A 26863-nucleotide genomic window follows, 5' to 3' on the forward strand; every position below is an offset into this window, starting at 1 on the left:
AGAGTTCAATTTAATTCAAAGTATAGTAAGAGTTAATACCTTAATGGTTAATTAAAGTATAGCTGATCATAGAGAAAAAAACTCAGAGGTAATGGAGCGAGTCAAGAACGTGACTTCACTCCATGAGCGCTACCGGAAGTCCCCGAGGTTCTTAATAATGGATGCTGACTTTCTGAGACCCGCACCTTGAAGATGTCCTCAGTACTTTGTAGGTTAGTACTCAAGATGGAGCCGAGTAAGTTCACAACCCTCTGCAGCTTCTTTAAATCTTTATCTAAAGTTTTGATTAGATTTTTGTTAGCAGAGAATATCTGACCAAGGCTGGCCTCAATGCATAGTGTTTCCAACCACATACTAGTTGGAAAAACAGAAAATACTGGAGACAAACAACAATACTGGAGGCACTCAGCAGGTCAAGCAGCTCTGATGGTTAAAGAAATGCCTGACCTGCTGAGCCTGTCTTTTTGAGATATGACTGGGAATATCTGCACTTTTTTTTTAGTACTATTACTAATCTTGCTTAGACACAAGAGACTACAGAAGCTGGAGTCTAGAGCATCATGCAATGTGCTGGAGGAACTCAGTAGGTTGAGTAGTGTTTGGTGGAGAGAATGGAATTGTTTCTCTTTGTGTTGAAGCTCTGCATCAGGACATATCTTCATCAGTTTATAAAATATACTACCTATATACTGAATTATGCAATTTAATGTAAGGAGCAGAATGGTACTGAAAATTCCACATTTCCCTCGAGAATCATAGTAACATAGAAAATATTTCTTTGTATAGTCCAATTAAAAAAACTATTATATGTAAAGTGGATAATTAGGCATTACCTTTAAACTGTAAATGTAGTTTGATCAATACTCAGAGCCTCTTCATGGTGTAATAGTTGAGTGAGTAAAGGTAACAATAATTGGTGGAATTCCTCAAAGGAATATGAATTTAGGTCACATAATATTATTAATAGTTCAGATTAGAATGAAGAGGGAATCTTGGCTTTAGGGGATATCAATTTTGCAGCCTGCAATATTTTCTTTGTTGAACACTGGAGGAGTTTTACAAATTTAAGATTGTTGGAAGAGACAACGCCATCAGGAAAGGTCGTGGAAATTGTACAGATGGTCTGTAACTGGGAATGCCTGTTGAATTAATTCTATAAGAAAAGAAAGTGTTAGAGATAATAAACAAAGGCATTCTGTGGATGCTGGAAAAACACACACACACACACACACACACACACACCCCCCCCCCCCCAACTCGGTAGGTCAGGCAGCATCCATGGAAAGGAATAAACAGACCTTTTAACAGAACTGGAGAGGAAGGGGGGGGGAACCAGAATAAGGTGGGGGGGTGGAGGGCAAGGATTACAAGCTAGCAGGTTATAGGTGAAGCTAGGTGGCTGGGGAAGGGAGTTGAAGAAAGAAGCTGAGATGTGATGTGGAAAAGGAAAAGGGCTGAAGAAGACAGAATCTGAAAGGAGAGGAGAGTGGACCATGGGAGAAAGGAGGTGAAAGGCAGGTGAGAGGGAAACCAGAGTTGGGAATGGAAGAAGGAAGGTGGAAGGGGGAAAAACTACTGGAAGTTAGAGAAATCAATGTTCATGCCATCAGTTTGAAGGCTACACATGTTACTCCTCCAATCTGAGAGTGCTGTCGTCGTGGCAATAGAGTAGACTATGGAGCAACATGTTGTAATGAGAATTGGGACTGGAATTAAAATGGTTGTCCACCAGGAAATCTTTCTTGTGTGGATGGAGAGAAGACACTTGACAAAGTGGTCTCCCAATCTACATCAGGTCTCACCAATATAGAGGCAGTCACATTGGGAGCACCGGATACAATAGGTGACCCCAACAGACTTACACTTGAAGGGTTGCCTCACCGGGATGGGCTGTTTGGGCCCTGAATGAAGATGAGGGAGGAAGTGAATGGGCAGGTGTGGCATTTATTCCACTTGCAGAGGTAAGTACTCGGAGAGAGATTAGTGGGGAGGGACGAAAAGACAAGAGAATCACTGAGAAAGTGATCCCTGCGGAAAGCTGGGGGAGGGGAGTTAAGGATGTGTTTGGTGGTAGGACCGGGTGGAAGATGGTGGAAGTTGTGGAGAATGATGTGCTAGATGTGGAGGCTCATGGGGTGGTTGGTAAGGACAAGAGGAACTCTATCCTTGTTAGGACAGCTACATGATGGGATAAGGGCAGATATCCAGGAAATGGAGGAGGTGTGGGTGAGGGCAGCATCAGTAGTGGAGGAAGGGAAACCACATACTTTGAAGGAGGAGGACATCTCCGTGTTAGAAATACTCAGCTGGTCAGGCCATTCCCATGGGAAGAGAAACGAGAGTTACTGTGTCAGGCTGAAGAGCCTTTGCTGGTTCTGGTGCAGTCAGACCTGCTAATTATTTCCAACATTTTCTGTTTTCTTTATATTTCTCACACCTGCAGTTTACTTTGATTTTTCTGATTTATTATAGAAAACAGTTAACACCATGACTTGCTGTGTCTTTGTAGCATTTTCTGTTTCCTTTTAGATTTCCAGGCTAAAAATATTTTTCATTTGAATTCATTCTCAAGCTGAGCTTTGAAAAGTTTCCTTGTAGGCAAAAGGCACTGCATGCTGTGAATGGTTTTGAGACTGAGAAATGTAGATACCCGTCTTTTGCAGAGATTCATAAAGTCTGCACTATATATAATGTTCACTGACAATAATAAACACTTTTGATTCTGATTAATGCATTTTTTGAGATTATATAATTGCTGTTTTTCTTGAAGGAAACACCCATGCTGGAAGTTGTTTGGCATTTGCAGAAAGAAAATATTGTGAGCCTTGAAGAGCTCGTAACAAGGTATGTTCACTGAAGATGTTGATAATGTTTTGTGTTCCATTCACAGTTTGGCAAAACAGTGGTAAATATCGAGAGCAGTTGATTGCCATATGGTATTCTGTGCATTGTTTAAGGATTACACTGCTGAGCAAAAATTGAGCTTGGTAAGAGTAAGACTATCAGTTAATGTAGGTGAAAGGACAGATGATCCTTCATTGCTCATTATTTGACATATACTCTCCCTTTACACATGATCTTTCCCCTTCTTTCAGAATTTGTTATGTGATCACACTAGGCTGGCTGGTGGCGCAACAGCACCAGCATTGGACTCTGGAGCGAAGGCTCCCGAGTTCGAATCCAAGTCAGGCCACCCCCCGAGCACGCTTTCCATCCGTGCCGGCTTGAGCGTCGAGCTAGCCACTCGGCCTCATTTAAAAAAATAAAAGGTTGAGTCAGGAACGTTCATATCGTGACCCAGTTAATCCGAAAGGAGACCAATCCTGACACCACGCGCCAGACAAGAATGGCTGACTGTCTGGTGTGACATGCTAAAAAAAAAAGCAATATTTAATTGATGTAATCCTCGTATTCTTGTGGTGGAGTTTTTTTTGATATGATTCAGTTTTGGAGGACTACTTTCTTTTTGCTCCAATTCAAATGGCTTTGTTTTTTATTGAGTTTGTACTCATGATGTCTCAATGTTCTGGTTTAACGTACGTGATACAGCAGAAGGTTAAATCAGCTTTGCTTTGGACTTGTGCTACTCTTGCAAATCTTTGTCCTGTTACGAGAATACACATAAAATTAAGATGTTTGCTGGCCTGGGCTAGCATCAGTGGCATCAGCAGTTGGTCTGCCACCTGCCCTCAGGGGAAGGAGAGATAAGGAACAATGGAGCAGCGTCTGGAGATGTGTAATGAAGGGATGTGGGAGAGAGAGCTGTCTGGAGCGGCTCCCCCCTTTGAACCCTGAACTGTTTGAAGTGATGGACAGGCGATACCCCAGCAGGGGGATAAAAAGGGACAGGTTCGCTAAGACAGGAGACACACGCCACCCGAGGTAACGAGACCCTGGAAGCGGTGCGCCTCTCACGAGTGGATGAGAAGTACCAGACAACGACAAGGGTGGAAAGGTACGATCAGCGGGAACCCGGTGTGTGTCCGCCCTTGCCTGGGTGCCGGGTTCACTGCAGAGGATCGACCACATCTGGAGGAGGGGTCACAGTCGGTGACCTCAGGTGACATCACCAAGGACCCGCCCAAATGCTGTTTGTGAGCCATCCCGCTGGTCTGTGAGTGAAGCCGTTCTGAATGATCAGTTGTTCCTGTTCTCTCTGTCACTCTTCCCCCACCTTGTCCATCGCCATGGCAACGATTACTGCGAACTGAACTACTAACTGGACTGAACTTTGAGTCATTTTGAAATTGGTCATTTACCCCTAGACAACGATAGAGCTTGATTGATGCTGTTATCTTAATTCTGTGCACATGTGTGGTTATCATTGTTGAATTGTTGCATTTATTATCCTTTCGATTACTGTGTTGCTTGTTTCTTTAATAAAACTTTCTTAGTTCTAGTACTCCAGACTCCAACTGAGTGATCCATTTCTGCTGGTTTGGCAACCCAGTTACGGGGTACGTAACAGTCCCAAATAATGAAAGTGGGCAGATGTCCTGGTGTGATAACGTTTCAAATTGCATTAATATCGTTATTTTCAGTTTACCCAGGAAAAGTATGGTGCCAAAAGTGTGGGTCTTCCTGTGTTTTACAGGAATCATTGCCTGGTGAGCCCAATGCCAAAACAAATTATGAGATTTCCAAATAATTGGATAGTTGATTATTGGTATTTTATTTTATCTCACAAATTCGTCATTGCCACAGGGTCTAAGTCTCCCTATCCAACAGCACTGAGGGAACACCATCAGCAGAAGCTGACAGTGTTTCAAGGTGGCTCACCACCCTCTCCTCAATTAGAGATGGAAACAAATGCCTGCAAAAACATTGAAAAAATTAAAAAATCTTATAATATTGGAGTGTCATTGAAAGGATTTCTTGATTTTTGATTTCCTCAATTTAACTATACATCCATACTGTACTCTTCTATGGGCCTTTGGCTTATGGTGTTATGCTGACCTATATAAACCTACTCCGCAATCAATATAACCCTTTCCTCCTACCATAACATGACCATCCATTTTCCTTACATCTACTTGCTTATCTAAAAATCTCCTAAATGTTCCTGTATGTCAGCCTCTGTCTGTACCCTTCACTTTTTTTTATATCGATACTGCCTCTGGCATTTCCTTAAGCTTTGCTCCTCATGCCTTTAATCAGATGTCCTCTGGCATTGGCCATGGTTAACCTGGGATAAAGGTGTTAGCCATCCTCGCTATCTATGCCTCGTATAATGTTATACACCTCTACTAAGACACCTCACATCCTCCTTCACTCCAAAGAGAAAACCTCTAATTCTCTTAACCTTTCCTCTTAAAACATGTTCTCTGATCCAGGCAGATTCTTGGTAAATCTCCGCTGCACCCACTCTAAAGCTTCCAAATCCTTTTTATAATGAGGTGACCAGAACTGTACTTGGGGATAATCAGCATGGCTTTGTGAGATCATGCTTTACAAGCCTGATTGAGCCTTTCAAGAAAGTGACAAAGTAAATTGATAAAGGGTTGCCATGGTAGCGTAGTAGTCAGTGTAATGCTTTGCAGCACCAGTGATGGGGATTCAATTCCCATTCTGTTTGTATGTTCTCACCATGACTGCATGGGTTCCTTCGGACCTCCGGATTCCTCCCATATTCCAAAGATGTATGGGTTAGTAACTTTAGGGATGATATGTTGATGCTGGAAGCATTGGGCCCCAGCACGTCATAGCACTGTTGGTCATTGGCGCAATTGATGCAAACAACACATTTGATTGTTTGTTTCAATATACTTGTGACAAATAAAGCTAATTTTAATCTGTAAGTGTAGTCTAACCCGAATTTTATAGAGTTGCAACATAACCTCATGGCTCTTGAATTCAGTCCTCCATCTAATGAAGGCCTGCACACCATACACTTTCATAACCATCCTATCAACTTGCACAACATCCTTGAGGAATCAATGGACTGGGACTCCAAGATTCCTCTGTTCCTTCACGTTGCTAGGAATCCTGCCATTACCCTTGTTCACTGCCTTCTAGTTATATCTTCTAAAGTGCATCACCTCACATTTTTCCAAATTGAACTACATTTGCCACTACTCTGCCCAGCTCTGCATCCTGTTGTAAACTACGACAACCTTCTACACTGTCCACAACACCATCAACCTTCAAGTCATCTGCAGATTTACTAATCCACCCTTCACCTTCCTCATCAAAGTCATTTATCAGCACCACAAAGAGTAGTTGTCCCAGAACACATTCCTGGAGAACATCACTGGTCACCGAATTTCAAGCAGAGTATGCTTCATCTACTACTGCTCTCTGCCTTCTGTGGGCAAGCCAATTCTGAATCCACGCAACCAAATTTCCATGGATCCCTTGCGTCATGACTTTCTAGATGAAACTACCATGGGCAACCGTTTCAAACGCCTTACTAAAATCCATACACTCCATTCTACTTTCATTAATTTATTTTGTCACTTCCTTGAAAAACTGAAATCAAACTCATGAGGGCATGATCTTGCCCCCTCCCCCCAACAAAGCCATGTGGACCATCCCTAATAAGACTATGCTTCTCCAATGCTTGCAAAACCTGTCCCTAAGAATTGTCTCAATTAGTTTGTCCACCACTGACGTAAGACTCACTGGACCTTAATCCCAGGATTATCTCTGTTACCTTTTGGAACAACAGAGTACCCTACTACTAGAGGCAAATCCTCTAGTACTCCTCTTGTGGCCAGGGAAGACGGGAAGATCATTGTCAATGCCACTCTCTTCCTTTGCTTACCATGGTAATCTAAGGTCTTTTGAGAAGGTGACAAGAGAGATTGATGAAAGTAGGGCAGTGGATGTTGCTCACATGGATTTTAGTAATACATTTGTCAAATTCCCTCATGGGTGGCTAATCCAGAAGATTAAGACGCATGGGATTTGTGGTGAACTGGCTTGCACATAGAAGGGACTTTATCGAGCTGGAGGTCTGTAACGAGTGGTGTTCTGCGGGGATCCATGCTGGGACTGCTGCTGTTTGTGAAAATGTATATAAATGACCTGGGTGAAAATGTAGATGGATGAGTTAGTAAGTTAGCAGATGATACCAAGATTGGTAGAGTTGTGGATAGCGTAGAAGACTGGAAAAAATACAGTGCAATATACAACAGATTAGTTGCAGATATGAGCAGAGGAATGGTAGATGGAGTTTAACTCAGATAAGTGTGAGTTATTGCACCTTGGTAGGGAAAATACAAGGAGACAGAAGTTCAAAGTAAAATTTATTATATCAGAATACATACATGTCACCACATACAACCCTGAGATTCTTTTTCAGCAAATCTAAAGGACAGTAACTGTTAAACAGATTCAATGAGCAACAAACTGTGCAAATGGAAATACAAGTAAATAGCAATAAATAATGAGTATGAAATAATATGAAATTAAATAACAAGATAGAGAGCCCTTAAAGTGAGACCATCAATTGTGGGAACACCAGAAATTAGAATAAGTGTAGTTATTCCATTCTGTCCAAGAGCCTTATGGTTGAGGGGTAGCAACTGTTCTTGAACCTGGTGGTACAACTCCTGAGGCACCTGTACTTACTACCTGATGGCTGCAGCGAGAAGAGATCATGGCCTGGGTGGTGAGGATCTTTGATGATGGATGCTGCTTTTCTACGGCAACGTTTCATGTAGATGTGCTTAGTCATTGGGAGGGCTTTAGCCATGTTAAGGGCAAAACCCTTAACAGTGTTGCTGATCAGAGAGATCTTGGGGTTCAAGTTCATAGTTCATAACTCTATGAAAGTGGCTACACAGGTGGTTAAGGTGGCTAATGAAATGCTTGCTTTAATTAATTGAGCCATTGAGTTCAAAAGTAAAGCAGTTGCAAATTTATAAAACTCTGGTTAGCCCACCCATATCTGGAGTATTGGATGCAGTTCTGGTTGTCCCACTGTAGGAAGGATGTTGAGGCCTTGGAGAGGGTGCAGAAGAAGATTACCAGGATGCTGCCTGGTTTAGAGGACATGTGCTGGCATGAGAGGCTGGACAAGCTTGGGCTGTTTTCTCTGGAGTGGCAGAGGCTGAGGGGAGATCTGATAGAGGTTTAGAAGATTATGAAGGGCATAGACAGAGTAGACAGCGAGTATCTGTTTCTCAGAGTAGAAGTATCTAATACCAGAGGGCTTGCATTGAAGATGAGGATCAAGGGGGATGTCAGCGGTAAGTTTTTTACTCAGAGTGGTGGATGCCAGGAATGCACATGAATGTGAGGAAGATGGAGGGATATGGACATTGAGTAGATGGATGGGTTTTAGTTTTTGGGTTGTTTTTGATTTACTTGTTAGCTGGTTCAGCACAACACTGTGGGCTGAAGGATCTGTTCCTGTGCTTTACTGTTCTATGTTTTTATGTTCTTTCCCTTTTGGTCCCAGGGACTAACATTTTTTTTTTTTTAGAAGCACTTACTGTACACCATCCTAGTTTCCAATAAACTTTAACCAGTCAGTGTCAAGAAGTATTGGTTATAAGTCTTCTAGATTATTTTCAACTTCATTTTTTCCTGCCACCTCCACCATTTCTTTCCATTTGTCTTCTACGTGCACGAGGTAGTTTTTTAAAAATATTACTGCTGTCACTGTTGTAATATTTTTTGGGATGTTCACACAGACAGTTGTGGTGCGTATATCTTTGACTTCAGCCTGGTTTGGTGGTACATGCAAGTAGCTGCAGTGATCTATGAAACTGCTTTTAGCCATGAGAAGGAAAAAGGGAATGAATGTTATGTTGGCATCCAGTGCATTTTTAATGCACTTTATTCCCCCCACCACCCATCCCTCCCCAGCAAATTCATTGAATAATTTTGCAGTATTAATCTAAAATTTTTGAGGATATTTAAAATGATACATCTGAACTCGATTGGAGGAGAGTAATTCTGACCTATCTGCTCTGTAAACAGTAATCCTGATGTAACTTCTGTTGTATGCTGGCTTTTCGACAACTTGTGTCTCCTTTGCTCAGTGACTGAAGATCATCCCCAGCATCAAAATATACAGAGTCAAATACTGTCAGGTAGGAAAAAGGTGAAATATTAACACACACTAATTTAAACCTGAACTGTCTTAATTAGTTTAGCAAAACATAACTTTTATTCTGAATGCTTTAGCTACATTAAGTAATACTTTAATCATCATTGTATTTTAGTTTGTCTTAACCAATTTGCCTTTCCTTTTAATTCAAGTTGTGATTTCTTCTGGAGGTGCTGAATCCTGTGGTGTTTTAGCAGTGGGCACCAAAAAGTTAGGGATCACTATATACTCTGAAGAAAATGCTGTTTCCTATAAAAGTTCCATGGATTTTTATTGAATTGATACTACTGGTAATTTAGTTGTACAGTTGAAGCAATAAAAGCAGAAATAATTTCCCAAAGTGCTCTTTAACCTTAGGGTGTGATTACAATATAAAGATGGATATGTCTTTTAGTTCAAAGGAAGATTTGCTGCAAACCCAGACTTGATGCTTCAGCCCACTTGCCAAGAAACAGCTGAAATCCTCTGCTGCTTGGTTCCCTAGCTCTGCAATGCAAAAGGCATACCAATAAGTTTTCTGTAATTATACTTATGTAATCTTGGTTTTTGTATTATTTTATTTGTCAATAACTAGTTAGACTTTGCAGTGAATTCTTGCACAAGTTCCCATTGGTAAGATTGTTACAGAAAGCATTGTAAATTTTACATTGCAATAATGGTCTGCACAAACAAAATGTGGGTGGAGTGACTGCTGTGCAAAAACATCTTTATGGCCATGAGTTACTGGCTGCTTTTAATTCTCCATTCCACTTCCATCAGACTTCTCTCCTTCTTTGTCCTCCTATGTTGATCCAATGAATCTTGAATCGAACTCTATGAAAAATGTTTCATCTTTGGACCTGTACATTGCAGTTCTTGGGGATTGACATTGAATCCAATAATTTTAGGTTGGCAGCCTTTCCTGTTTTAGCCAGAACAAGCCAGTTCTGCCAAAAAGTCATTACTTTGTAATGTTAATTCTGAGGGTTTTATCTCTTCACAGATAGTGCAATACCCACTGAATAATTCAACCATTTACTTAGTTTCTTATTTTCAGAGTCTACATGGTACTAGCATTTCTTGTCTTTTTTTCTCTCTCATGTAGTTCCATCTCCTCCATATCAACTGTTTACTCTTTTCCATCGATGCTGTCTGTCCTGCTGAGTTCCTCCAGCATTTTGTGTGTGTTGCTTTAGATTTCCAGCATCTGTAGACTTCTGAAGTGAATTGAATTGACTTTATTTCTTACATCCTTCACATATGTGAGGAGAAAAAAATCTTCGTTACATCTTCATCTGAATGTGCAATGTATAAATTATTGTAATTCGTAACAAATGGTATTTACAGTAAGTTATACAACAGAACAGTCAATATAGCTTAGAAGTACAATTGTGTTAGTGTGAATTAATCAGTCTGATGGCCTGGTGGAAGAAGCTGCTGGTCTTGGGTTTTGTGCTGCAGTACTGTTTCCCAGATAGTAGCAGCTAGAACAGTTTGTGGTTGGGTGACTAGGGTCCCCAGTGATCCTTCAAGCCCTTTTTATGCACCTGTTGCTGTAAATGTCCTGAATAGTGGGAAGTTCACATCCACAGATGTGCTGCACCACTCTCTGCAGAGCCCTGTGATTTTCTTGTATTTAAGAATTAACTCACTGCTTACTAAGTGAATAACAGAAAAGGCAACGAACAGTTCTGACCAGGTGGAGAATTCACAGCTCACACAGTTCCACTTTTTCTCTTCTGATGCTAATGTGCTTGCTGTATGTTTCCAGCAACTCTGATTTTGAGCGTTTGTCTACCTTCTGTTTGTTCTGATTCTGTTCACAGCCCGTCATGCTTGCCAAAACATACTTTGTCTTTTCAGATATCGTCACTGAATTAGTTAGAAATGGATATATGGAATCAAATAATTTGGAGTCTGACTCTAAATCTCTGCAGTTTAAGCAGGTGAGAATGACACGGACATGATGGAACCTGGAGTCTGTAACTAAGTTCTGTGGTGTAAGCTGAAAATCTAGAAATTCATAAATGTGTTGAAGAGACGTTATGTGGAAAGGAGGTAGATTCTTGGCACATTGCTATGAGACAATGAGAGCTTCTTATTCCATCATACCTAATGCTAAAACATTGTTTTCAGCATATCCAGCCTTGCATGCAAATAATCCTCATATCTTCCCTTTGTAGTGGGAGATCCCACAGAAAGTTGTGGGCAAAGGATTATGGTGGAGAAAAAGAAAGCATAGTCAGGGAGAAATGCCCAAAAAATGCTGGCAGAACTTAGCAGGTCCAACAGCATCAATGGAGGGGATTGAACAGGCAATCGATTGGACTGAGACCCTTAATCAGGACTGGAAAAAAGGGGGCAGAAGCCAGAATAAGTGGTAGGTGGAGGGAAAGGAGTACAAGAAGGCAGGTGATAGGTGAGACCAGGTGACGGGGGAGGAGTGTGGATGGGGGAAGGGAGGTTGAAGTAAGAAGCTGGGAGGTAGAGGAAGAGGTAAAGGGCTGATGAAGGAGTCTAATAGGAGATTGGATCATGGAAGAAAGGGGAGGAGGAAGGGACCCAGAGGGTAATGGGCAGGTGAGGAGAAGAGAGAGGGATAAGAGGGGAGCCAGAATGGGGAAAGCAGAGAGAGAATGAGGAGGGGGAGAAATTACCACAAGTTAGTGAAATCAATGTTAACACCATCAGGCTGGAGAATACCCAGATGGAATATGAGGTGTTGTTCCTCCAACCTGAATCTGGCCTCATTATGGCAGTAGAGGAGACTATGGACAGACATGTCACAATGTGAATGGGAAGTTGAATTGAAATTGCTCGCCACCATGAGATCCTGCCTTTTGTGGCAGACAGAGTGAAGGTGCTCAACAATGCAGTTCCCCAATACGTGTCAGGTGTCACTGATGTACAGGTGGACACGCCGGATAAAGTAGATGACCCTGATAGACTCACAATTGAAGTGTATTGCACAAAAGTACCTGATCAAAGTTGATGATCAAAATTTCAGCTGAAGATTTATTTCAGTACTGCACCCTGTGCTTCAGGACCACCTCAGATGACGCTCTGTGTGAATTTAGTGCATAAACCATACAGAGGGTTAAAGCTTAGTTGTTCAGTATGCTAATTGGCTGTTGCTTGTTAAAAAGAGCCAATATTTTCTGTTACTGTATTCTGTATAAATGGAAGTCATAGTTCAATATAAACAAGAATCTTTGTATTATAAAATTGCCATTTTTATATATTTTTAAAATTATCTGTCCTCTTTAACAAAGGTAATAATCATGGAAAATATGATCTTTGCATCAATGAAGCTTCGGTCACAGTCATGCAATGGATTTAGACTCTAAAAATTGGAACATTCCCAAAAAAAATCAATAACTACATTTTATTTTATTAAGCATTCCTGTATAAAAGGAATTTTTTCAATCTGTGTCACAGTGTCTTGTGCTTTGAGATGAATGAATTAACAGAAGCAATTTAAGATATTGTTGAAATCTGATTGTTGTGGCTATTCTGAAATTATACTTCAAATTATCACCCACAGACAAAATATTATCTTAGTGTACATGTTTCAAGAACTGTGCTGCAAGATTTGATGAAACATTACATTATCAAGCGATTTAAAGCTTGAAACAGAAAGTATGTACAGTAGGAACAATTTGCACTAGTCTTATTTATAGTATGAACATTTTTTCTATGTTTATCTGTGAAAGCGATGACACTGAGAGTCAGATGTAAGACAGATTATGTCTATCATCTTTGGTCATCTGTATCATTATTTTTGTTAAGGGATGAAATGATGAAGTATTATTGCGAAATGTTGGCTAGCCGTTGGGTACAGAGAAAAATATGTCCTGCAAGAAGGTTCTTTTAAAGAGTAAATCTGGGTGCATTTTTTTGTGGTGGTGACTCTTCTTGCAGTTGACATTTGGGTCTCAAATGTTATGTAGTTAACAAAAAAAACTTCCCTTGGTTCCTGTTAGCACGTGGGATGTGGATATTCCTGGGTTCTATGTCCTTCATTCCTTGGGTCGAAGAAGTCATTTTTAAGAGAAATTGTCTGTCCAGTCACTTTTTGTTCCTACATGGAAATGTAATCACATGTATAACACACATATAATCAAAAAGTGATGTCATCAGCAGAGTGATTGCAAATTTTTGGAATAAGTTTAAATTTTGCAATTAACTCACCTTACTGAAATAGTTTAATTCTCCTCTTGCAGATTTGTTTTGAGGTGTTGAACAGAATGCTTTCATGTAAGTAGAAATTGTTATCTAGCATATATTGTGTTTTTAAGATGCTTACTGACTAAATTACTGATTGTAAAATATCTTGTTTTCAGTGCTACTAATCCATTGTTAATATTAAACTGGAATAACTCAGCAATTCAGGCAAAGTCCATAGAAGAAGAAGGTGGACGCTGATGTTTCAGGTCGAGACCCTGCATTGGGACTGAGGGAAGAGGAATGTTTACCCCTGTATAGCAGACTTTGGAAGGGGTGGGACAGAGGCTGGTAGGTGAAAGGAAGAACTAGATGAGGAGGGGAGGATGCGCACATGGCACCTGGTGTGAGAGAAGGGAGGAGATGAGAAAGGTAAGGAAAAGAAGAATAAAACTATGTGGATAGATGAGTGCGTGGGAGAAGAGTGTCAGGGTTGTGGATGACATAAAATTGGAAAATCCAATATTAATTCCATTAGGTTGTAAACTACACAAGCAGAATTAGATTAGATTAGATTCAACTTTATTGTCATTGTGCTGAGTACAGATACAAAGACAATGAAATGCAGTTAGCATCTAACCAGAAATGCAAAGAGTAGTGTTATTTACAAAATAACCGCGAATAAAAAGTAAGTGACAAATATAAAAGTACTGAGACACTACAATAGGGGTGCAATACTGCTTAGCGCTGTGATGTGAGGTTCACCAGCGTCACAGCCTCAGGGAAGAAGCTCTTCCTGTGTCTGCTGGTGCGGGAGTGGAGGCTCCTGTAGCGCCAACCGGATGGAAGGAGAGTAAAAAGTCCATGGTTAGGTTGAGATGCATCCTTGATAATGCTTGTCGCCCTGCTCAGGCAGCGTTTATCGTAGACTTTCTCAATGGTGAGTAATTGGGTGTCGATAATCCACTGGGCAGTTTTCACCACACGCTAGAGTGCTTTGCGGTCCGATACGGGACAATTGCCATACCACACTGAGATGCAGTTGGTGAGTATGCTCCCAGTGGTACAGCGGTAAAAGTCCGTCAGTATCCTGGGACAGAGATGAGCTTTCTTGATGCTCTGCAGGAAATAAAGGCGCTATTGTGCCTTTTTGGCCAGGATGGAGGAGTTCAGGGACCAGGTGAGATCCTTGGAAATGTGGACATCAAGGAATTTGAAGCTTGTTATACAGCTCCGTTGATGTAGATGGGGACGTGAGTGTGGCTCCTAGCATGCCTGAAGTCCACAATGATCTCCTTGATCTTCTGGGTGTTAAGGGCCAGGTTGTTGTCGGCACACCACACGGCCAGGTGCTGGACCTTGTCCCTGTAGGCAGTCTCGTCATCCCCTCTGATCAGACCAACCACTGTGGTGTCGTCTGAGAACTTGATTATGGAGTTAGAACCATATACAGGAACGCAGTCATAGTTGAAAAGAGAGTACAGAAGATGGCTTAGCACACAGCCTTGAGGCATGCTGGTGTTCAGGGTGAGAGTGGAGGTGGAGAAGTTGTCTAACTTAACTGATTGGGGTCTGTTAGTTAGGAAGTCCAAGGTCCAATTGCAGAGGGATGAGCTGATACCAAGCTGGCGAAGAATATGAGGTGTAATTTGTTATTTTGAAATTGAAATTGACATCAAAATTCAAAAGTTTCTGTAAGTTTGCAGGAGCCCTAGCAGACTGATTTAAAGTGACCTTAGCATGGGTTAGGTGCTGGAGGACTAGATAGCTAATGTTTTTCTTTTGTTCAGCACAGACTTTAAGAATAAGTCAGGAAATTATAGGTTGGTGAGCCTGACGTTAGTAGTAAATAAATTATTGGAAGGTGTTCTAAGAGACCAGATATATAAATATTTGGATAGATAAGGCCTGATTATGGATAGTCAACATGGCTTTATGTGTGGTGGGTCACGTCTGACCAATCTAATAGAGCTTTTCAAGAGCTTATCAGGAATATAGATGAAGGAATGTTAGTAGATGTTATCTACGTGAACTTTAGCAAGGCTTTTGACAAGGTCCCGCATGGGAGGCTGGTGAAGAAGTTTCAGCTGCTTGGCATTCAGGATGAGGTAATAAATTGGATTTGACGTTGGCTTTGCAGAAGAAGCATGAGTGTGACAGTAGGGGGTTGCTTCTCTGACTTGAAGCCTCTGACTAGGTGTGGCATACGGTTTGGTGCTGGATCCGTTGTTGTTTGTTAAATATATTAGTGACTTGGGTGATAATGTGGTAAATGGGATCAGCAGTTTGTCAATGACATGAAGATTGTGACAGCGGGGAAGTCTATCAAAGCTTGCAATGGGAACTGAACCAGCTGGAAAAAATGGGCTGAAAAATGACAGATGGAATTTAATGGAGACAAACTTGAGGTAGTGCATTTTGGAAGGACAAACCAGGGTGGGACTTGCAAAGTGAACAGTAGGGCACTGAGGAGTGCAGTAGAACAGAGGGATCTGGGAATACAGAACCATAATTCCTTGAAAGTGGTGTCACAGGTAGATAGGGTCATTAAGAGAGCTTTTAACACATTGGCTTCCATAAATCAAAGTCTTCAGTACAGGAATTGGGATGTTACGTTGAAGTTGTAAAAATTGTTGGTGATGCCTATCTTGGAATATTGTGTTCAGTTCTGCTCACTTACCTACAGGAAGGATAGCAACAAGATTGAAGTACGTGTTGCTGAGACTTGAGGACCTGAAGGATCTTGAAAGTTTGAATTGGTTAGGACTTTATTTCCTGAAGCATTAGTGAACGAGGGGAGATTTGAGGTATACAAATTTAAGAGAGATATAGATAAGGTTAATGTAAACAGGCTTTTAACACTGAGGTTGGGTGGGATTAGAGCTATAGGTCATAGGTTAAGGGTGAAAGATGAAATATGTAAGAGGAACTCCTTCACTCACAGGGTGTGGTGAATGTGGAACAAGCTCCCAGCAGAAGCAATGCAACATTAAAGGGAAGTTTGGATACATACATGGATAAGAGGGTTATAGAGGACTATGGCCCAAATGTAGGTCGATGGAACTAGGCAGAATAACATCTTGGCACAGACTGGATGGGCCAAAGCACCTGTTCCTGTGCTGCAGTGCTCTATAAAATCAGCTCTTTTACATTCAGGTGCTCACATTCCAATTAGTCAATCTAATTCTTCAGTGATCTACTTAACTTCAAGTTGAATTTCTTGCATATTCCATGAAAGCAGACAATTTTTGTCATGTAGTGTTGTGCACATCCACCCTTGCCTCAATCCAACTGCTGCTGCACCGTTCATTTATTCTGTTGTCCATTAAAGACCAACTCACCAGGTTCCTGTCAGTAATAAGTTTCAGCTCAGCCAAAGTATTCAAATTGAGGTCAATTCTTGATCTTCTGTAACTTGTCCTTCCTATTTGCTGAAAGAGCATCAGAGATTTATAATTGTGTAATTATAAGTTATGTAATATATATTCTTTGATAATAATTGTATTTAGTACTTTGAAATCTTTGAAATTGAAGCAGGAAAGGATGTTCAACTACCACCCCCTCCTGGCGTTCAATCATTCATTAAGATCATGGCTGATTTGCATCCTCAGCATCACCTTCCTGCACTATCCTGACATTCTTTAATATACATAATATTTATAAAAACCCATCAATTATTATCTAGAATATATTCAGTGACTCAGACTTTACTACGCTTCTGGATACAGATTTCCAACTATTCACAATCCTTAGCCAGGTGAATCTGCCTCAGAGATTCTTGTGGAGATTAGTTCATTATTACTTAAATTGAAGGTAGCTATTTTTTTAAGGACGATGGGGAACTGCACAGAAAAGGAGTTGAGGTATCGGGTGGAGGGAAAAGGTGGTTCCTCCTCGTCCTCCTCCTCCTCGTCCTCCTCCTCCTCCTCGTCCTCCCCCTCCTCCCTCCCCCCTCTCCTCCTTCACCCCCCCCCGTTAATCACATGGGTATTTTGTACCTTTGTGAAGCAAAATTCACTAAGCATTGGATTGTTCATTGACCAATAAGGAAGGTTATTTGGGATTATAAGATATATTTTACTTTGTCAATGAGATGGTGTTCAAAGATCAAATTTAATGTCAGAGAAATATATACAATAGACATCCTGAAATGCTTTTTCTTCATAAACATGATGTTATGATTCTCCTTGCCAGTATCCCTGTCTGTGTATTCAGTCTGTGCATGTTAAAAAAAATTCATCTAGTATCTAGCAAAGTTAGTGTGTACTTCGAGGGGACTGGAATACATAGACGAGGATGTAATGTTGAGGCTCTATAAGGTCTTGGTCAAACCACAATTTGACTATTGTAAGTTTTGGACCTCATATCTAAGGAAGCATGTGCTCACATTAGAAAGAGTTTGAAGAAAGTTTATGAGAATGATCCTGGGCCTGTACTCACTGGAGTTTAGAAGAATGATCTCATTGAATATTGAAAAGCCTGGATAGAGTGGATGTGGGGAGGATGTTTCCTATAGTGAGGGAGTCGAGGACCCAAAGGCACAGCCTCAGAATTGAAGGATATCCATTTAGAACAGAGCTTATTGTGGTCATGAATTTTCCAGAATCAGACAGCTGTGCAGACCAGTTCATTGGGTATATTTAAGGCGGAGGCTAATAGGTTCTTGATTAATCAGGGTATTAAAAGTTACAGGGAGAAGGTAGGAGAATGGGGTTGAGAGGAATAATAAATCAGCCATGATGGAATGGTGGAGAAGACTCAATTGTCTGAATGGCCTAATTCTGCACCTATGTCTTATGGTCTTATGAAAGGGTTGACATATGAGGAGCATTTGATGGTTCTGGGCCTGTACTCACTAGAAAAACGAGGAGGAATTTTATTGAAGCCTGTTGAAAATTGAAAGACCTAGGTGGAATGGAACTGGAGAGGATGTTTCCTACAGTGTGGGAATCTAGGACCAGAGGGCACAGCCCCAGAATAAAAGGACATCCCCTTAGAACAATGATGAGGAGGGATTTCTTTGGCCAGAAGGTATGAATCTCTGGAATTCATTACTATGACGACTGTGAAGGTTACATCATTGGGTATATAGGTATTTAAAGTGGAGGTGAATATCTTCTTCATAAGTAAGGGTTTCAAATGTTATGGGGAGAAGGCAGGAAAAATGGGGTTGAGAAGGAAAATGAATTAGCCATGATTAAATGGCAGAGCAGATTTGATTAGTTGAATGACCTAATTCTGTTCTTGTGTCTTCTGGCCCTTGTCTCTCCATAAATTTCTCGTATCTTACAATTCCTTGCCCTCTGAATTCCTTCCTCTCCCACTCCACAGTGTATACATCCCCACTCCATCAGTGTATACATCATCACTCCAACCTTTTGCTTCTTCTCATCTACCTATTACTTCTCCTGGGTTCCCTCCTCCTTCCTTTTTTCCTATGGTCCACTCTCCTCTCCTATCAGATTCTTTCTCCTCCAGTCCCTATCCTTCCTTCCTCCCCGCCCCCCCCCCCCGACTTCACCTATCACCTTCAAGCTAGTCTCCTTGTCCTCCCCCCTCCTTTTTATTCTGGCATCTTGCCCCATTCCTTCTTAGTCCTGAAGAAAGGTCTCGTCCCAAAACATTGATTGTTTATTCAATAAACAATTCATGACCTTCACAGCTGTCATGGTAATGAATTCCAGAGACTCTCACCTTCTGGCCAAAGAAATCCCTCCTCATCATTGTTTTAAGGGGATGCCCTTTTATTCTGAGGCTGTTCCCTCTGGTCCTAGATTCCCACACTGTAGGAACCAGACCTGGTGGCATCGAGATTCATCGTCACCAAGGAGGACATTAGAAGGGCCTTCCTGAAGATAAATCCAAGGAAGGCAATGGGCCCAGATGGCGTCCCAGGATGTGTTCTCCGGGCCTGTGCAAGCGAGCTAGCTGGAGTGTTTGCTGACATCTTCAACTGCTTGCTCCTTGCTTCAGTCTAAGATCCCCTCGTGTTTTAAGAAGGCAATGATAATCCCAGTGCTAAAGAAGAGCAAGGTGGCATGCCTGAATGACTTTTGACCTGTGGCTCTGACATCAATTGCTATGAAGTGCTTCGAGAGATTGGTTATGGCACACATCAACTTCAGCCTACTGGTCAACCTCGATGCTTTGCAATTCGCCTACTGGAGCAACAGGTCAACGGCAGATGCCATCTCTCTGGCCCTACATTCCTCCTTAGAACACCTGGAGAATAAAGACGCATATGTAAGGCTCCTTTTCATTGACTACAGCTCTGCCTTTAATACCATCATTCCAAATAAACTGATTCCTAAGCTCTGGAACCTGGGCCTTAGCACTCAGATCTGCAGCTGGATCATCAACTTCCTCACAGACAGGACCCAGGCTGTAAAAACAGGGGACAAGCTCTCCTCTACAATCACTCTGAGCACCGGTGCCCCACAAGGCTGTGTACTCAGCCCCCTGCTGTACTCACTGTACACCCATGATTGTGTAGCAAGTTTCCATCGAACTCAATATATAAGTTTGCTGATGACACAACAATTATAGGCCGTATCTCGGGTAATGAGTTTGAGTACAGAGAGGAAATTAAGAACCTGGTGGGATGGTGCGAAGACAATAACCTATCCCTCAATGTCAGCAAGACGAAGGAATTGGTTGTTGACTTCAGAAGGAGTAGCGGACCGCACGACCCAATTTACATCAGTGGTGCGCAAGTGGAACAGGTCAAAAGCTTTAAGTTCCTCGGGGTCAATATCACAAATGACCTGACTTGGACCAACCAAGCAGAGTTCACTGCCAAGAAGGCCCACCAGCGCCTTTACTTCCTGAGAAAACGAAAGAAATTTGGCCTGTCCCCTAAAACCCTCACTAATTTTTATAGATGCACCGTAGAAAGCATTCTTCTAGGGTGCATCACAACCTGGTATGGATGTTGTCCTGTCCAAGACTGGATGAAGCTGCAGAAGATCGTGAACACAGCGCAGCACATCTCACAAACCAATCTTCCGTCCTTGGACTCACTTTACACCGCACGCTGTTGGAGCAGTGCTGCCTGGATAATCAAGGACACGACCCACCCAGTCAACACACTTTTCGTCCCTCTTCCCTCCGGGAGAAGGCTCAGGAGCTTGAAGACTTGTATGGCCAGATTTGGGAACAGCTTCTTTCCAACTGTGATAAGACTGCTGAACGAATCCTGACCCGGATCTGGGCCGTGCCCTCCAAATATCCGGACCTGCCTCTTGGTTTTTTGGCACTGCCTTACTTACATTTTTTTATTTTCTATTTATGATTTATAATTTAAATTTTTAATATTTTCTATCAATTTGTAATCCAGGGAGTGGGAAGCACAGAATCAAATATCGCTATGATGATTGTACATTCTAGTATCAATGGTTTGGCGACAATAAAGTATAAAGTATTCTTTTCAATAGATGCTGCCTGACCTACCGAGTTCCTCCAGCAATTGTGTGTGTTGCCGTGCATACATCACTCCCTCCATCTTATTGTTGACAACCTCAGCCATCTAATAGCAATCCTCTGTAATGTTCTACTTAAGTCTGTCCACCACCTCTTCTTACTTCAAATCCAGCTCTTTCATGAAGTTCTTGCTTGCTACTGCTAATGCTTTCCTTGTTGCACTGTGTGCTGTTGAATTTTACTTTTGTGGCTGCTTTGGTGATTTTTATATCAAGGTATACGCAAGTTATTGTTGACTGTTGTTGCTATGAGGAATGGTGGAAGTCTGCATGTTTCATACACATGTATCCTTTTCCAAGCTATTTTTAGAATTTTTTTTCTCTTTCCAGGGTTACTGGATAATGTGTGTAAGGAAGTAGAAAAAGACGACCCCTCTGTGCAGAAAGCAACTCTGTTCTGGTATGTTCAAATCTCAGCCATCCTTTGATCTTGTCAACACTGGAAGAAAGTGTCTCAGAACTGGAAGACTGGCTGAAAGCTGCAAGGTTCATGGTTGAAATAAAATGTCCTTTGCTCAAGCTTTATTTTTAAATTTTTGTTTCTCCCCGGTTGTTTCCGCAATGTGTTGACTGTCTCCCTGAGCTAAGGCTTCAAGGACAGCAATAGTTAGCAATAGTGATCATGTCCAATTAGTTTACTGCAGAGGACATGATCATGGAGGCCGATTCCATTTTGTTCTGATACCTGTAGATGCATATGCTTGGACAGAAATTTTAAAAAGAACAGCAGACTATTAGCAAGGAGGCTGTAGCTAATGGAGCCACCTTGGCCTGGGGTACTGACATCAGTGATATTGCCTTGAGTGTTGTCTTAGCTGTGTCATCACCGATTGGGTCTTCAATTATTGAATTTGATTTAAAATTATCCTGCAGAGACCGATATGGAAATTGGGTGTTAATAACAATCCTTTACCTCACAAAGTTTGAAATAATTTTTGTGTCATAACAAGGCTCATCTATAAAGCTGGCAACTTGCATTAGTCTTAATTTACTGCACATGCAAAAATGCTGCATCTGTGTGTACTGTTAGCATAAATATAATGATAATCCAGATGCATCTGTTTGCAACACCCAACAGGAATTGCTATGGCATTGAGTGATCTAATGTGTTGAGCTGAGCATGTGGCCCGGAATGTCACCTTGACAGTTAGTTGATCTGGATGATGTAATCTGTTTGGAAGGCTTCCAGCCTAAAATCTGAATTGCTGATTGATAGAATTTTGGATATTAAGGGATTAAAGTTGTACAGGAAAGTGGCGCACAGATTAAAGGTCACCCATGATCTAACTTAATGATTGCAAAGATGTGAGTGGACAAATGATTTTCAGTTAACGTTTTGGATCCAGAGCCTTTCCTCAGCACTGGGCAAGAGAAAATAAATCAGCTTTGAATAGCAGAAAAGAGAGGGGTGAGATGTAAAGAATAGAGGATTTTCTGCTTGCATGGTAACAGGTGGCATAAGTGGGATCAGATTACAGGGACTCCCCAGTTTGTGAATGTTTGATATGTACTGCTTGTATATACAGACAAGCATTTTGGAGACCCATAGTATAGGTTTGATGGCTGCTTCAGGCTATAGGCATCCTTTGCCACCTGGGAGCTCAGTTTGTGGTAGATGTACAATTTATGAATTGTTCAAGTTATGAAGAGACCCTAACTGTAAACTGGGGATGTTGTGGATACTCCTGTGTTATTTAGAGTCATAGGGCAGTACAGTACAGAAACAGGACCTTCAGCTCATGTAGTAGTGCCAAACTTCTATTCTGCCTAGTGTTATTGACCTGCACCTGGACCATAGACATCCATATACTTGGCCAAATTTCTCTTAAGTGTTGAAATTGAACCTGCATCCAATACTTCCTTTGGCAGCTTGTTTCACATTCACACCGCCCTCAAGTGAAGAAGTTGTCTCTCAGGTTCCCCTTAAATATTTCACCTTTCACCTTTAGCCTATGACCTCTAGTTCTAATCCTCACTCAACCAAAGTGGAAAAAGTCTGCTTGAGGGGTACCCTTTCTGTACCCCTCATAATTTGTGTAAGCCTCTATCAAATCTCCCCTCATTCCCCTGCGCTCCAGGAAATAAAGTCTCAACCTATTCAACCTTTCCCTATAATTCAGGTCCTCAACTCCTCCCAACATACTTGTAAATTTTCTCCATACTTTATCAAACTTATTGATATCTTTTCTGTAGGTAGGTGACCAGAACTACACACAATACTCCAAATTGAGCACCACCAATGTCTTGTACAACTTCAACATAACGTCCCAACCCATGTACTTGGGGCAAGTGGAGTTAAGTGTAATTATCCCCTTTTATTCAACAGTCTGATGATTGAGGGGTAGTAACTGTTCTTAAACCTGGTGGTGTGAGTCCTGTGGCACTGGTACTTTCTATCTGATGACAGCAGCAAGAAGAGAGCATGGCCTGGGTAGTGAGAATCTCTGATGATGGATACTGCTTTCCTACGACAGTGTTTCACGTAGATGTGCTCAATGGTGGGGAAGGCTTTACCCGTGACGTACAGAGCTGAATCTATTACTTTTTGTAGGATATACCTTTTAAAGGTATTGGTGTTTCCATACCAGCCTGTGGTGCAACCAACCACAGTACATTTGGAGTATTGTGTGCAGTTCTGATGGTCTTGTTATAGGAAGATGTCATTAACTGGAAAGAGTGCAAAACATTCTTATGAGGATGTTCTGGGACTTGCAGGCTTTAGTCATCAGGAGAGACTTAAATAGCCTGGACTTTTTATCCAGGAGAGTAGGAGGTTGAAGGTGACCTTCCAGAGGTTTGTAAGATCATGAGGAGCATATGAAGTTGTGAATAGCCACATGCTTGTACTTGGGCTAAGGAGTCCAAAATAGAGGGCATACATTTGAGTGGAGAGGGGAAAGATTTAAGAGGGAAGGGCAAATTTTTCACACAGATGATGGTGTGTATATGGGATGAGGTACTAGAGTAAACTATATTGAACTTTGTAAGCTTACTCTGATTACACTGGACAGCAAATTGTTTTGAAAGTGTTGCTTCCTCAGAAATTTTTTTTGGTTATGATCGACTGCGTGATGCTGAACACAAATATAATTTCAGACTATTTGTATCATTTTGGAATTTGGAGAACCAAGAAATTGACTTTTATTCAATATAATGCATTTAATTGCATAACAGTGCTGAAGCTTTGCAATAATTCAACTAAGCTAAAAATGTTTTGTCTATGACTTTCATTTGCATTCATTATCTGAGGCTTCTCACTTTAAGTGTCCAACAATAATCAGCCAGCATCGATGAATTCCAGTCGCCCTGATACTGTTACTCCATACTGCGATGTCCTAGTAAAACCTTTCACTGTGCTCGTCACTGACGGTGCCAACATTTGCAAGGTCAAAGTCTAAATGGGAATGCAGAAAATGAATCTTTGTTGCATTTCATGGTTTTGTGTGCTTGAAGAATGTCAAAGTCAAGTCAAGTCACTTTTATTGTCACTTCGACCATAACTTCTGGTACAGTACATAGTAAAAACGAGACAACGTTTTTCAGGACCATGGTGCTACATGAACAATACAAAAGCTACACTGATCTACGTAAAAAAAGAAACAACACAAAACTGCGCCGGAACTCAGACCTACCCAGGACTGCATAAAGTGCACAAAATAGTGCAGGCATTATAATAAATAATAAACAAGACAATATGCACAGTGGAGGGCAGTAGGTTGGTGTCAGTCCAGGCTCTGGGTATTGGGGAGTCTGATGATTTGGGGGAAGAAACTGTTACATAGTCTGGTCGTGAGAACCCGAATACTTCGGTGCCTTTTGCCAGATGGCAGGAGGGAGAAGAGTTCGTACGAAGTGTGCGTGGAGTCCTTCATAATGCTGTTTGCTCTACATATGCAGCGTGTGGTGTAAATGTCTCTAATGACGGGAAGAGAGACCCTGATGATCATCTCAGCTGACCTCACTATCCGCTGCAGGGTCTTGCGATTCGAGACGGTGCAATTTCCGAACCAGGCAGTGATGCAGTTGCTCAGGATGCTCTCAATACAACCTCTGTAGAATGTGGTGAGGATGGGGGTTGGGAGACGGATTTTTCTCAGCCTTCGCAGAAAGTAGAGATGGTGCTGGGCCGCCTTTGCTATGGAGCTGGTGTTGAGGGACCAGGTGAGATTCTCTGTCAGGTGAACTCCAAGAAATTTGGTGCTCTCTTATTGATCTCTACAGAGGAGTCGTCAATGTTCAGCGGAGTGTGGTCGTTCCGTGTCCTCCTGAAGTCAACAACCATCTCTTCTGTTCACATTCAGAGACAGGTTGTTGGCTCTGCACCAATCCGTTAACCGCTGCATCTCCCCTCTGTATGCTGACTCATTGTTCTTGCTGATGAGACCCACCACGGTCGTGTCATCAGCGAACTTAATGATGTGGTTCGAGCTGTGTGTTGCAACACAGCTATGGGTCAGCAGAGTGAACAGCAGTGGACTGAGCACACAGCCCTGGGGGGCCCCCGTGCTCAGTGTGATGGTGTTGGAGATGCTGCTTCCAATCCGGACTGACTGGGGTCTCCCAGTCAGGAAGTCTAGGATCCATTTGTAGAGGGAGGTGTTCAGGCCCTGTAGGCTCAGCTTTCCAATCAGTTTCTGAGGAATGATTGTATCGAATGCTGAACTGAAGTCTATGAACAGCATTTGAACGTAAGTGTCTTTTTTTGTCCAGGTGGGTTAGGGCCAGGTGGAGGATGATGGCAATGGCGTCGTCTGTTGAACGGTCGGGAGATATGCGAACTGCAGTGGGGCAGCAGGGTCTTGATGTGCTTCGTGACAAGCCTCTCGAAACACTTCATGATGATGGATGTGAGTGCGATGGGAAGGTAGTCATTGAGGCAGGACACTGAAGACATCTTTGGCACAGGGACGATGGTGGTGGCCTTGAAGCACGTAGGAACGTCAGTGCTGCTCAGGGAGATGTTGAAGATGTCAGGGAGATGTTGAAGATGTTAGTGAGAATCTCAGCTAGCTGGTCTGCACATCCTCTAAGCACTCTGCCAAGAATATTTTCCAGCAGCTGCAGGTAGCTTGGTACTCTGTAGTTCTCAAAAAAAAAAAAAAAAAAATTCAATGACATCCTTGAATACCTTCCATGCAATTTTTCTTCAATTCCACTAGAAGTTCTTCAAATTGCCTGTTATTTATGACCTGTTTGATTCGTGGACCAACAAAATGCCTTCCTTAATCTTGGCATCATTTATTCTGGGTAATGGCTGTCTCAAATACCTAAATCCTTCACAGAAACTTTTGTACCTGGTGTCAGCAGATTCCATCCTAGCAGTCTTGAACCCAGTAATTCTGCTTTTGCCTTTGACAAACCTAAGTCTCTGACTAGGTTACTTAACTCAGATTGAGTTATCAGGTGATGCTCACTCAACAGAAAGGGTTCAAAATCTGTATAAGTATCACCGTTGCTTTCCATTCCTGACTCATGCATCATGGCATCTTCGTTTGTCTTCTCTGGACTCTGTCCCTGTTGGCTTCGCTACTGAAAGACTATCATCATGCCACACAGGTCTCATGACTGAAGGGAGATTGGAGTAGTCAATGGATTTCTTGTTTTTAGCAAAGAAATCAAACACACTGGTTTGCCAAAAGCAGCAGTCTATCACATGATCTTTCTGTTCTTGCCATATCATTGGGAGAGTGAATGGCATTGACTTCTGAGTACCTCTGAGGCAAGCTCTAAGATCTTCTCACAACAAATATGAGAAGCCCAGGCTTTGTCTTAGTCACCAATTTTACACACCAAGTAGAGCTCATAGGCTTTTTTTTTGCGTGTGCCTGCGGCGTGCGAGTCTGAGAGTGCGTCCATGATGATGTCTTTTTCATGGCTTTTACAAGGTGCAGAGAGAGAGAGACTGTGTGATACGCCACTCCTCACACAGACATTTTCACAGTGTTTTTCCCTTTAGTTTTACGAGGTCGACTTGCGATCTCGACACTCAACCCAGCACGGATGGAAAGCGTACTTGGGAGCGGACCCGACTGGTTTCGAACCTGGGAACCTCCGCTCCCGGGTCTGGCATCGATGTCATTGCACCACCAGCCGGCCCGCAGATAGGCTTTCTTAATAAGAAGAGTCATGCTCCACCTTTGAGATTTGAATGTATACTTGCAACAAATATAACAGAAAGTACCAT

The 26863-nt window shown here is 41.9% G+C and overlaps 1 protein-coding gene across 2 annotated transcripts in view; it reads left to right on the plus strand.

Annotated features, from left to right (window-relative positions):
* LOC134356239 (Fanconi anemia group A protein-like) overlaps positions 1 to 26863 on the plus strand; it is a 128611-nt gene that overhangs the window by 15943 nt on the left and 85805 nt on the right. For both annotated transcript variants that reach the window (XM_063067033.1, XM_063067032.1), the window contains exons 7-11: positions 2771 to 2844; positions 8929 to 9041; positions 10901 to 10983; positions 13261 to 13294; positions 21010 to 21079. In XM_063067033.1, the coding sequence (XP_062923103.1) occupies positions 2771 to 2844; positions 8929 to 9041; positions 10901 to 10983; positions 13261 to 13294; positions 21010 to 21079 (374 nt within the window). The remainder of the gene's footprint in view (positions 1 to 2770; positions 2845 to 8928; positions 9042 to 10900; positions 10984 to 13260; positions 13295 to 21009; positions 21080 to 26863) is intronic.

This window comes from Mobula hypostoma, chromosome 14 (assembly GCF_963921235.1).
Source record: "Mobula hypostoma chromosome 14, sMobHyp1.1, whole genome shotgun sequence".
NCBI lineage: Eukaryota > Metazoa > Chordata > Chondrichthyes > Myliobatiformes > Myliobatidae > Mobula > Mobula hypostoma.